This window comes from Triturus cristatus, chromosome 4_2 (genome assembly GCF_964204655.1).
Source record: "Triturus cristatus chromosome 4_2, aTriCri1.1, whole genome shotgun sequence".
Lineage (NCBI taxonomy): Eukaryota > Metazoa > Chordata > Amphibia > Caudata > Salamandridae > Triturus > Triturus cristatus.
The window spans coordinates 666,863,484-666,876,618 of NC_140586.1; the positions used below are offsets into that span (position 1 = coordinate 666,863,484).

The 13,135-nt window shown below is 41.8% G+C and overlaps 1 protein-coding gene across 1 annotated transcript in view; it reads left to right on the top strand.

The window, feature by feature from the left end:
• Positions 1-13,135, top strand: part of LOC146834868 (FRAS1-related extracellular matrix protein 1-like) — a 991,143-nt gene that overhangs the window by 406,258 nt on the left and 571,750 nt on the right. The window contains exon 19 of the mRNA XM_085602468.1: positions 7,848-8,044. Within this exon, the coding sequence (XP_085458594.1) occupies positions 7,848-8,044 (197 nt within the window). The remainder of the gene's footprint in view (positions 1-7,847; positions 8,045-13,135) is intronic.

A 13,135-nucleotide genomic window follows, 5' to 3' on the forward strand; every position in this document is an offset into this window, starting at 1 on the left:
AATTCCTCGGAACAGACACATGCCCCGACTGCAACCTGCATCCTTGATGCCGGCTTTGCAACGCAAGCCCCATCAACGGGATCCTCCACAACGCAGGCCCTTTCATCACAGCCTCGCCACATCTCGGAACCATCGCACCACTCTGGGTGAATGAAGAATCATTGATGAGGATCCTTGTAACGCTCCGCAAACCAGGGTTTGAGGTACTCTGTCAAGCAGGCCTAACTGGGCCCCTGTAGCCGTCTCGCAGTCCATCGTGGTCGACCTCAACTTGTAACTTTGTCTTGGTCCGACGCGACCAGATGTCCACAGGTTCTATTCTGACTAAAATCTTTAAGATTGCAAATCTCTGGTTCTACTGATTGGATTTTTGTTGGTTTGGTCTTGTTTTATTTATTAAAATGTACTCTATGTTTCTAACTTGGTGTAGGATCCATTTGTGGCGTTTTTCTCTTTATTTCTGTTTGAAGTGTTGCACAATTACTTTTGCCAAACTATCAGAGGGTTGAACGAAGGTTAATTTTGGGTTACCTTGTGCCTCAACCTGACAAGGATTGTGATTGCTGCTTTGCCAGGGCTTGCACTGTGGTCAACCAACAACCCAATTTCTCACACTGACCCAAAGATTTGAGGATCTAATTCCTCCGAGTGGACACCATTTTGCAGCAGAGTGGCTACCATTCTTCTTTGAGACACTCCTCCAGTAACCTTATGCACTTCACTTTGATTATCTAGCTTTTGAAGTATTGCAACTCTATTCGCTACATCCAGAATATATTCTCTGTGCACAATCCTTATAATGAAAACCACTGTTATTATTCAAATTGTCAGCAAAATCTTTGTAAATGCAAGTCATGCATAAGACCAAGGTGGTCTAATATATTCTTTCATACCATCCTTACCTTTCTTCCATTTTTTTTTAAGAAAACTTGTCATTAACTGTATTCCTTTAATTTAGCAGATTCTTCAATATTGTCATATAAAGGAATAGTCTCATCTTTTGATAATTTTGTAGTCAAATCTTGAGAGCTGCAGTTACCGGAGCACTCAAAATGTTCACCTAATTCAAATGTAGAGGTGTTGCAGTTTGAAATGTCACATTATCAACAGTTGTTTCAGTACTTACACCTTGTTGATCTGTGCTTTGTACTGGCTGCTCTTCATTTCTATGAGGGGGTCTTGCAGAAACATGTTCTGCGACAAATCTGCTGGTAGTATCATCACTGACAGTTTCGCTGGTCTGTATACAGGTTAATATGGTTCACTGTTCCCACTGTCAGCAATCTTGTTCTCTTTTTCATGGGCAACAGTGGTAGCATTATTGATGTTTTTGTTCTTTTTGTTGCCTGTACTAGAACAGAATCTCTATAGGTCAGCCCAAACTCTCCCTTCAATCCCTATCCCCGTACCACAAGGTCTTTAACCTTCGGTAACCAGCAAGCCACTGGATCTGGAGTTGGAGTTCAGGTCTGAATTGGGCTATCCCAGCTATGCTTCAAATCCTGCAACAGAGTAAGACATGATTGGTCATGTGGATCTTCCCAGTCTGGAATGTCCAGTATATAGATTTTTGCTCTGAGGAGAATTTCATAATAATGCACATATGGGCATGTTATTTATTGCCCTTTGTGCACATAATTGGTTTTGGTCCCATGACCCACCACTGCCTTTGCAGTCAAGGCTTGTTTAAACATACCATAGCTCTCCCTCTACCCCATTTGAGCCGGACCTTAATGGGTGTGATAATTGAAGACTTTCTCCCAATTTAGCAAGAGCATCCGCTAATGCCATATAAGTAAATGCTAGCGAGTCAATGCTAAAAATATTGTTATAAAACATCTGTTGATGGTTGATCATTTAGGAGAATGGATCCATTATAATCTCTTATCCTAAAACTCCCCCTATTTTTAATCACTACGACTAGAGGTTAAATATTATGGGGCACCTATTAGCCAGGTATTTTTAAACCACACACCATCTCCCCCACTTCCTTTCTTTTTAGAACAATTTATTTATCATTGTATATAACACCAGTAAGTGCTCCCACGTAGGTTGCAGCACGCCCTAATCCGCAGCGGAACGGGATGGACCCGATGATGAAGCATGCTACCAAGGGGTAACCCTGGTGGGTGAGAGTTTTACAAGAAAAACTTTTGTTTTTCTTCAGTGGAGAGTTATTTTGCACTTAACTGAACTGGGTTTCTTTTTGTTGAACTACTTGTGTGTAGAGGAGGCAACCCCCCCCCCCTTATTTTTTGCTACATGTAGCTGGCACTAGCCAAGTTTATCATGGCATTGTAAGTGAACTCATGGGTATCCTTTGCACTACAAGTGGAAGTTTACCCTGAAACAGTCTTAAGTGTTTACTGTGTCTCTAAGGCACTTCAGAAGGGATGATATTCAGACGGAGGTTCAGTCCTGATATACTTTATGAATAGCTCCTCTGCATCTGCACTTCTAGTTCATTGTAAGAGTAAAATACTTCTGTAGCATACACTGGCTGTTCTCTGACCACAAGTACTATTCCACCTTCATTTAAGGAAAATTCCTAACAGTCAAATTGCCAGTAAGGTCTGGGCCTACATTTTCTAACTTCCCCTTCTCCGGTTCTACAGTCATCGCTCACAAAGACTGAAACATCACTTATGTCCTTGAGGCATTTAACAAACCTCAGTGGGAGTAGGGGACACCTACCCTGTCTCTGAGAAGGATCACAAAAAACCACAGGACATCTCTTTCTTTTGTGCGCATCACTTATTAGGGTTTCAGGATCTCGTGGCTCCCTAAGGTTTGAACCATGTGGAAGGGCACCATTTTGTATACTCAGAAATCAAAAGGCACAGCTGGAAATATTTCCTTAGCCCCATATGGATCTTACTTATTGTAGGAAAAAGGAAAGTGGGTACTTGTCTCTCTAGATGATGTGATTCTGGATCTAGATGAGCTAGGGTCATCTAGATCCAGGAAAATGGGCACTTCTCTCTAGATGATCTGATTCTGGATCTAGATGAGCTAGGGTCATCTAGATCCAGAATGTTATGAGTCAGACAACCCTGCCTGAGAGGATCTTATATGTAGGGATTCTTTCCAGATCCGTAAATCCTCTACCTGGCCCCTGAAACCATTAGACAAATACACGTAGTGGTGTTTCATAATAATAGGTTACATATCATGCACAATCAGCAGCCACAATATAAAGTAAAATGAATGTTACAAAAACCAAAAGCATTAGATATCACATGGCTCTACTCTCTGTAATGAATTGGTCTAAAATTCTACCTAACACCTAGATCTATTATATAATCAGCTTCATGGTAGATATATTGGTGGTGCGATTGGTCTTTTCCTAACTATCTAATGCCAAACCATTTGCAATCCTCAGATACATTTGAAAACTTCCAGGCTGATTTTGTAAGCAACCAGTCTTCGTATCTGTTCCTCCCATATTCTGTGCTCTTTATATCTTTCTCCCCAATGATTCTCCATTAAGAGAGAGCAGTAGGCAGCTGTAGTTACAGTTCCTTGTGTCCGCATCACAGAATGAACAGTGTCCGTCAGAGACGCATCTGAAAATAAGTGAAAGTATAAAAACACGCTTACTTACACATATTCTCTTCACTGGTCGGATGACCTTGTGATGTTGCTCACTCCGTGAACTTCTCTGGACAGCAAAATGTAAGTTTTTCTCTCCACTGCATTTCAGTTATTTTTGTTTCTAAAATAATATGATAATTTACGTTAACTCCTATCACCATTTAAAGTATTTGCTGTCTTGCCCCAAAGCATTGTACATACACACTTCGACAAATCAGTGCATTCATGTTTGCCTTCCAATTCGGCCTGATTTGTATGTAACATGCATGTGTCACCACAACATTCCTGTCACAATCGTCGCAGCCTCAATGTGTTTTTGCAGGAGGGCACTTTCATCCTCTCTCTAAAGTATGGGAGACTGTCCTATCCTTGGGGTACATAATTATCTGACAGTTAACTTTGGAGTTTTTCCTATAAAGGAACTTCTGAGTGACCTCTATATATGTCACCACTATCTGTTATCACAAACCGTACTTAGAAGAGTCCAACTTTCAACCTCACGATTTTAGTTCAATTAAAATGTCTTTCTCTTTCAAGCTAGCATGCTGTAACATCCTGTTTCCATGACAAATAAGGGCGTTCATAAGGATTTATAATGTCATGCACACTAGTAACTTCAGAGTTATTGCCTTGCAGTTACCTGTTGACTCTACTACACAAGGATACAAATATGTAACCTGCAGTTTACACACCATACTATGCAGCAGGGGCATTAAAATTCTGAACATTTGATAATTTTTCAAATCAGCAGACCCTACTATTATATATTGCAGGGTGCATTAATCAGCTGAGCTATGTTACCAAAGTATGAAGGTAAGAACTAGAAGGACACCGAGCAGGTGGAGGAGGACATCAAACTCCAAGACTGTTCAGTTGAAAGTTCAAAGTCCTTTTAAGGAAGTAACAATTCACCCTTATCCTGATTTCTGTAATGCACTAGCCCAATACTGACACATGGCTGAGTTCTCACAAAGCACCTCTGTTCTCAATGAGAGTGCCCCTTTAATGGTGACTGTAGGTAAAAAACACTACTTCATTGACAACTGAATATGAGTCACTTGCCTTATACTTTTTAAAAATGTTTTTGGAGCAGAGTGCATTCCCTGAGGCTTCCTTTTGAGACCCACGCTCACACACACTTTATTCACTTGCATGGCCTACTGGTTCTTATCCAGTAGGCCAAGCAAGTGGATAAACTGCGTATAACCTTGTTCCCCTCTTAAAAAAGGCAGGACATCCTGCTTTTTTGTACATTACCACAATTTGACAACAGAGGTAAAAAACTTGTCTTTGTAGGAAAATACAGCATTTATGAAGGTGGGATGGAATTCATGAACACATTTAGAAAGACAGTTATCAGTGCACAGTGAGAATTGCAGTGCAACAATGCACAAATTGGGCGATGTGAGTCCTTCTCAAGCAACAACCACAATCTCTGTCAGGGCGAACCACAAAGGTCACTAAATTAACCTGTGCTTAACCTGCTGGTAGCTTGCCACAAAAGCAGAGGAACTGTGTAAAGAATGTATGCAGCACAAAACAAGTACTATTTCACCTTCATTTAAGGTCAATCCCTACCAGTCAAATAGCAGGATACCCTTTATATGAGGAGGTGCTGAATAGGATTTGCTGCTGTGGAGAAGAAAGCAGCGACGATGCAGCTTGGGCGAATCGGCAAGAACAAGGACCTGGTTTCCTCTTGGTTCTCACAGCACTTTTTGACTGAAATTGTAATGAGTCCAAAGTTTTGGATTTGGGCAATCTGGGCACCTTTAGCACCCCCTCCAAGGATACAGCATTGGAAAGGGAAGTTCAGGACTCACTCAAGTTGGGTCCAGGTGCAGGTTCTAGATGGTTTATGCCTTTTCTGTCCCTGGGGCTCTGACCAGGAGGCCAGCCAACTAGCCCTTGGAGTCACTCTGGGATTCCTGGGTTCAAACTGAAAAAAGGTCTCAGGCAGCAGGGCAGTCCCCTGGGAGCACAAGGCAGGCTTCAGGCAGCAGGGCAGTCCTCTTGGTGCAGCAGGGCAGTACTCTGAAGTACACCAGCAGGCCACAGGCAGGAGGACAGTCCTCAGAGTTCTCTGCAGGTCCAAAAGTGAACTGAAGAGTGGGTCTCATGGGTCCTAATTTTATACCTGCTGCCAGCTTTATGGTAGAAAAACCATCTGAAGTTTACCCCCCACAGACATGTCTGGAATTGCCTGCCTTTCTGCCCTGGACCCAGGAAGCCTGGGGTGCACAAAAAGCCAGGGTGAAGTTTTTTGGGTGAGACCTTAGGCAGTTGCTTTGAAGTGCGAGTGGGGCTGTGCACAGCTCCATCCACCAACCTGGCAATGGTTGGTGGATGGAGCTGTGCACAGCCCCACTCGCACAGACCCCCTACTGTGTGGCTGTCTAGGAGGAATACACGAAGGCCAACTACACCTAGTCATGTGAAACAGGATGCAGGCACCAAATTGTTAGGGCACAAAAATGCCTACTTTTTAACAGTGGCATTTTTAGAACTGCGACTTAAAATTTGACTTTACCTTTAAAGAGGAATTTTAAACTACAATTCCTTATGCAACAAACATGACATTTCTACTTGCTCCCAAATGCATGTTATCACTTATTAAATGTAATAAGGTAAACCAATGTTATGGGAGAAGTAGGAGTCATAGTAGTGAAAATAAAGTTGTGAATTTTTCACTACCAGGATGTGTAAAACTTAAAAGTACATGTCCAACCTAACTTTTCAATTATAATGCACATTGCCCTACGGGTTTCTTAGGGCCTACCATAGTGGTGACTTTGTTATAAAAAGGGAATTTTAGGCTTGGCAAAAGGTTTATTTTGCCAAGTCGAATTGGCAGTTTAAAACTGCACATAGCCTGCAATGGCAGGTCTGAGGCATTTTTTTAAAGGGGCTACTTAAATGGGTGGCATAATAAGTGCTGCAGACCCTTTAGTAGCATTTCATTTACTGGCCCTGGGTATATGGTATACCACTTTACTAGGGACATATAAGTAAATTAAATATGACAATCAGGTGCAAGTCTATTTTACCATGTTTTAGGGAATGAGCACAAGCAGTTTAGCAATGGTCATCAGTGGTAAAGTGCACAGAGTCCTAAGGCCAACGAAAACAAATTCAGCAAAACAGGAGGGAAGAAGGCAACAAGTTTGGGAGAAAACCACTATTAGCCACACAGGTCCAAGAATGATGCTGATGCATTACTGTTTATGTTAAATGAAATATTATGCATCCTATTTGGGTGCAAATGAGGGTAGCAGTATCAGTAACAGATTAACATAATACAACCTCCACATTGTTCTCAAATTCCAATGGGTGTCTTGGGCCGGCACACGGTACCTTTTCAGGCATATTGGGAGTATATTGGAACCTTTAAGTAAGAAACAATGTAAACGATTTAAAAACAGTGGGAGAAGCGAAATAATGGAAACGGTGATCTAACCTTTAAAGTATTTTGAAGGATTAGTGGTCAGAACGTTGTTAGTTATAGGGTAAGATATGGCCACCTTATTATAATGTTAAATCTGAAGCTTTAGAAAATGTCAGGAAACCAATGTTCTTCACAGAAATCAAATTGCGTGCCCATAATTAATTAATGATTGTGATATACGTTGTCCTAGTTAGTATGAATAAATCAGCGATATATTTAAAGGTATGTGAAGTGAGTGAATGAACATTCTCATAGAACTGGATATTAGTAAGAAGGTACAAAACTGCAGAATTAAGTGGCATATATAAACAGAATAGATGTTAATGTATAATGTTCGATTCATATGCGTAGTATCAAAATAAAGTGAAAAGGTAAATGTGAAGTGATGTGTAACTTCCTGGTCTATGCCCTACAGCCTCCTGTGCATCAGTGCAGTAGTTGGTCCTTAGTGGTCCTGAAGTGTCCCTATTACAAAACGAAACAACAAATAACTATTCCTACTAGAAGGGTGAGGGAGAAAAGGGGTCCAGCCAGATGTGTTGATCATATGATTTTAGACGTTGTTCTCAGTTTCTTTGGCTACATCGAGCTACCATTTGGCGCATTCGGCTTGTAAATGAGAATATTCCCAAAAAAATTTCTGTGCCTCTAGAGAAAGTTCTAATTATCCTTAGGCTCCCGGAGCACGCGCGTTCAAGTAATCATTCACTTAATTGCTTTTTCTGCGGATTATCACGTGATAGTGCTTGCACGAATTAGAACAGTGCCTTTTGCATAGACCTAATCAATCGTGTCTTGTCTTCAAAAGGTTCGTTCCGTCTTTGGGACCTGAAGGCTGGTTACATCAACTATGTGCAGTCAAAGCACGAGCACCTGGAGCCCACGGCAGATCACTTCATGGTGTCTGTCAGTGATGGAGTTCACAAGTCCATGGCCGTGCCTTTTTATGTCCTCATCAGCCCCACTAACGATGAAACCCCAGAAGTGCACCTGAGGAATCTGACGGTAATGTACATTCACCATTTCTGGCCTTTTACCTGCTTTGTGCAGCCCTCATGAGGAATGAACTTCATTACAGCAACTAGCACACACTGCTTACAAATGCCAAGTCAGATTAGTATTTTATATGTTTATTTGATGATTGCATTAAAAAAAATGAGCCCAATATATATGCATCTGGGTGTTGTTCCTAATACAGAAATGGACATCATTGCAACATAAATGTTAAGGGAGTTGTTAGGCTCAGGCAGAATAGAGGCCTGCTGTGCGGGGCAGAATTGTCGATGGGCAGTGTTATTTGCATTACCTGATGCTGTGTTATTTGCATTACCTGATGCTTGCATAGGAGGGGATTTGTTTTTGTTTTTTAGTAGACAAACTTCAGGAGAAGCTACAACAAGTATTTCCAATGCATCGGTCTCGCCTTTGAGACCTTATATGTATTTAGCTATGCTGCACATTAGCCTGGGTGCTGAAACATCTCCTGTTCTTTAACATGGAGGGAATGTAAGCACCAAACTGTGTGACACGCCAGGTATGGGAACACATGGAGAGAAATATTGCCATTCAGCTCTGTTTTTTAATATATAATCAGGGCCTTCGGTGGTCATATCACTGAAAATACAAGATGCACAAAAAATGTTATTGTCTACAGGTGCTGGTGGAAGACAATTTCAATGGACTAGAATCTAGAGAATGCTAAGGGGGTTCTGGTATTTTACTGACCTCTGCTGGTCGTTTTTTATCAAGACAGTTAAATAGAGGCAGTTGAACAGAAAAAAAAGTCCCTAAGCGGAAGCAGACAAGTCCTAGGGCTGATCTCCAGAGCCCACAAAGTACATACAAATATAAGTATATACTAAAGTATTTACAAGAGGTCCGAATGCTCGACTTAAAAATAATGGATGAAGGCTTCAAGGCATTTCTGAAGATCAGTTGGAAAACTCCTAACTATTGAGTTTGCAGTCATCGGATACATATGCTTTGGAGTATCTTGGTGCGGCAAGGAATGAGTACGTTTACAATGTAGAGCAGAATCCCATTTACCATTGTCGGACATCTGTTCTCCAATCTGCTAAGCTCCTTTAGATGTAGAAGTCCACTCAAGATTCTGAACACTAGCCTAGCACGCGGGCCGACCACAGTGATGACACTTTATGGGAACAAAACCAGTCTACGTCCCTCTCTTACCTCCTTCTGGGAACTGGATCATTCTGGAGTAGAAGAGTGGCATGTCAGTCAATAGGCTGCAGCTAAATAGCTTGTGCAAAGTTAATGGTTTTGTTTGCAATGTTCATGAAGGTCCGTGAAAAAATGTACAAATTCCGAAAGGTTGCAAAGTTTTCTTGAATTGCTTCTTCCATATATCAATTTTGAGTTTTGTGACAATATGTCTCTCCTAGCCCTCTTCACACTAACAAAATGATTCCACAATGCCTTTGTGCAGAGAAAGGTTGTGTACAGGGAAATGTCCTGCAAACATTTGCACTTGTGATAGATAAGCTTTGCAAAAGTAACTTTTGGCAAATAAGTCTTCATACATGGCTTTGTTCAATTCAAATTCAAATTAGCTCACTATGCAGTGAAATTAATTTTACTTTGCAGAATGAGTTTTGTCAGGCAAAGGTACTCCCCGAAACATCGCAATAAAGGCTGAAAATTAGAAACTTTACAAATCTTAGCTGGTTAAAAAAAATACTTTCTGTGCTAACATGACCTCTGATGAGACTAGGGCTAGACAAATAGGCAAAGGGGAGCTTGTTGTCTGGATAGACAAGGTGATTCAGAAGGCAGGTTTAACATACAAAAGGAGTATCTGAAAGCTTAGAAGGAGAAGGACAGGACAGAAGCTGAGTACTGGAGAGGATTGGGATGCTGGGCATGAACTGGGAAATGTCTTCAGAGACCACTAGAAAAGGAGGTATACACTGTGCAACAAACAATAGGTTGAAAGTGCTAAGCAGAAGTAAAACAGACAAACTATCATAAATGAAAGCTTGTATGCTCCTTCGAAAGCAACCTATTTCTAATGGCAAAAGATCTAGCAATACATCAAAGAGCAGTTAATTTTACAGTCGTGGAGGACACTAAGCAGCTCTTATCAAAGAAGAGTGCTGAGCGGCAGCAGCGGTCCGTGGAGGGAGTTCCGTGGGGCGGAAAGGCGGGGCGGGGGAGGGGCAGGGTGGGGGGTACTAAACACCAGAATATGGATAATTGGAGGTAGGTAAACAATTAAATAAATAAAACAAATTTCGTAGCGCGCGCTGCACCGCATTTTGTGATGCAGGGCGCGCTACGAAATTCGTTCTATTTATTTAATTGTTTACTTACCTCCAATTATCCATGTTCCGGAGTTTAGTACCCCCCACCCTGCCCCTCCCCCGCCCCCCCGCCCGCACGGAACTCCCTCCACGGACCGCTGCTGCTGAGCGGGTCTCCGTGTAAGAGGCATCCAACCTCAAAACCTACAAGCACTCTTTGAGACAATAAAGTTTGAACATAAACCCAAGAAAATCCAAAGGGAAAGTCGCAAATAGAACTGAATATAGAAACAGGGCTCACTGAAAAAAAGGACCAGATTCTAAGAAACAAGAACAAGACAGGAAATATGCAGATCAAGTAACACTGAATTTCCAGGCCAGAAATGTGCAAGCAATAGAAGACAGGACTAGAAGTATGCACACAGAATTAGGAATACTGTAACACAAGACTTGGAATCTGCACAGAACCAAAGAGAGGATTGGAAGTATGCAGACTGTACTAGGAATACGAAAATACAAGACAAGGGATCTTTATGCAAACAAAGACAGAGCTAGAAGTATGAGGACTGAATTGGTGATGCAGGCAAGCATTTAGCATGAGTATTGGGAGCTGTAAAAAGAAGGAACAGAAACAAATAATCTAATGTAGCAAAACAGGTAATGGAAAAGCAAGTAATTGGGAAAGGCAAAGCACACAGAAACAAAGCAGCAAGACAGCACCAGTTAAGTAGAAGTCTCAGTAGTGAAGACACGTGCGAGAACCCTGAGCACTGGGCTCATAGGGCAGAAATAGCTGGGAGGTCAGCAGAGAGAGAGGAAGAGAGCCAGGTGTGAGTAATTAACCAGGTGCTGGAACTCAGGGACCCACCAGAGGAGGGCAGACTGCACTGGGAATTGGAGAGGCAAAGACTAGGAAAGGCAGAAGGTGCAAGAAGGGAAATACGGAAATCAAGGATGGGGTGCGTATCAAGGCTGAGAGAAAAACAAGTTCAGGGAGAAAATATGTATTAGTCAATGTATCCATAGGAGTGAGATACTATGATACTAAACAGAGTTCCATCGTCACAACATGATTTATTCAAGATTTAAAAAAAGAAGGACCTACATGAACTGTAATGCACTGGGATGGTGTTGTGCAAACCAAGATTGGGGTGTGATATGGAGCAGGTGTGCAATGTGTTCTGACATGAACTGGCCTAAAGGTGGGAACCAATATGACCTTAATGAGCACCGCCTGATGGCAGGTTGGCAGAATCCTGACATATACCCTCACAGATAACAGATGGAGATTGTCGTCACCAACTCTGTCAACAGCAATGGATCTCTGTCATCAAAGGGAATTCCCAAGGCTACAGTGCAACAAGATAATCCACCTGAAAATCACTGCTGCTCATCACTTTCTGCAACACAGCCCTTCCTCAGCCTCCTTTAGAACTAAGTGCCCAGTGTCTATTTAACCTAAACAAACAAGTGTTCCTGCTGTTCACCAACAACAATAACCAACCACATACAGAGGCATGCCTCCCTATAATAAACCTGGATAAATTTACCAACAGATAACATCCAATAGAGCCTCAATACTGGCTTCTTCAAAGAATACATTACTGTGAAAGCCAATGCAGCATGGTAGCAATTCTCCTGAAAGACAAGCCGTCATGATACCAACTCTCCCTCCTGAAGAAAGGGAAATCTTTCATCCTGGAAACCAACTTCCCAAATGTTTATACTTTGATCTCCCATATTTGGATGAAGGCAACGTCCTGCTCTAAGGTCTCCTGACACTAGAATGGCCTCACTGAGAGGAATTTGTGCATTGCAGTACGCATCATTGAAAACCTAAAGAAACGTTAAATATCTCTTTTAACCTCAAGCAACAACATTGACTGTCCGTCAAAGCCTGTATCATTTTTCAAGACCATTTGCATTACACAAGGTCACAGGTGCACTGGGCCAAACTAGAGGCCCGGTCTTTGCCACACTAGAAGCAAAAAACTGCCAGAAGAAGAAAACCACAAAACAGTCTATTTTATTATGTGCTCAAAGAATCCCTTTACCAACCAAACTGCTCTAATCCTTCCGCAGTTCTTTCAGAAAGGATTTGAAGTCTCACACCTCAGAAAGCACTACATCCCTAAGTGATAGGAAAATCCACCCACAAATATTCTACCTCATTGTAAATGATCCTGAATTCACTTCCCACCATTACAACCACCCATGTTGGATGCTCCACTGATCTCTAGCTAGGTTTGTGCACTACACATACCAATACATATGCATACTTCACATGAGCCCCCTCGATGGGGCATGGATCTAAAGGTATCAAACACAAAAAGACTTCTGAACGGGTTTCCAACATTTCATCACCAGTTAAGACTGTTAAGGGATAACCAAACACAGAACAAAGACTAGATAGCTTTTATATCGGATGGGAAAAGAAAAGATGTATGGATGAACTTGCCACAGAGGAACACATAATAATAACTACATACATGAAAGAGAGAAAATAAAATACAACATTTTACACTATAGTGTGCTGGGTAGTTGAACTGCTACCGCTAAAAGGTTTTAGCTCCTGTCCCACAGCAGAATATCATATACCAATCAAACTATCATTGCGATGTGCCTTCCTCTCCCTGCACCATTATATAGGAAGGGTCTATTTGAGCTCCCGTTGAAGCATCTTCTGTCATGCTGCCTTAAAAAAGAGTGCCTTGTTTTTCGGTGCAATGGTGCTGTGCCTATTGGGCGATGCCTACACCTTATCTCCCAAGTTACACCAACCCATACAAAGCTAAGTAAGATGAAGGACTTCTCGGAAAAAGTGGAATAGGATAGG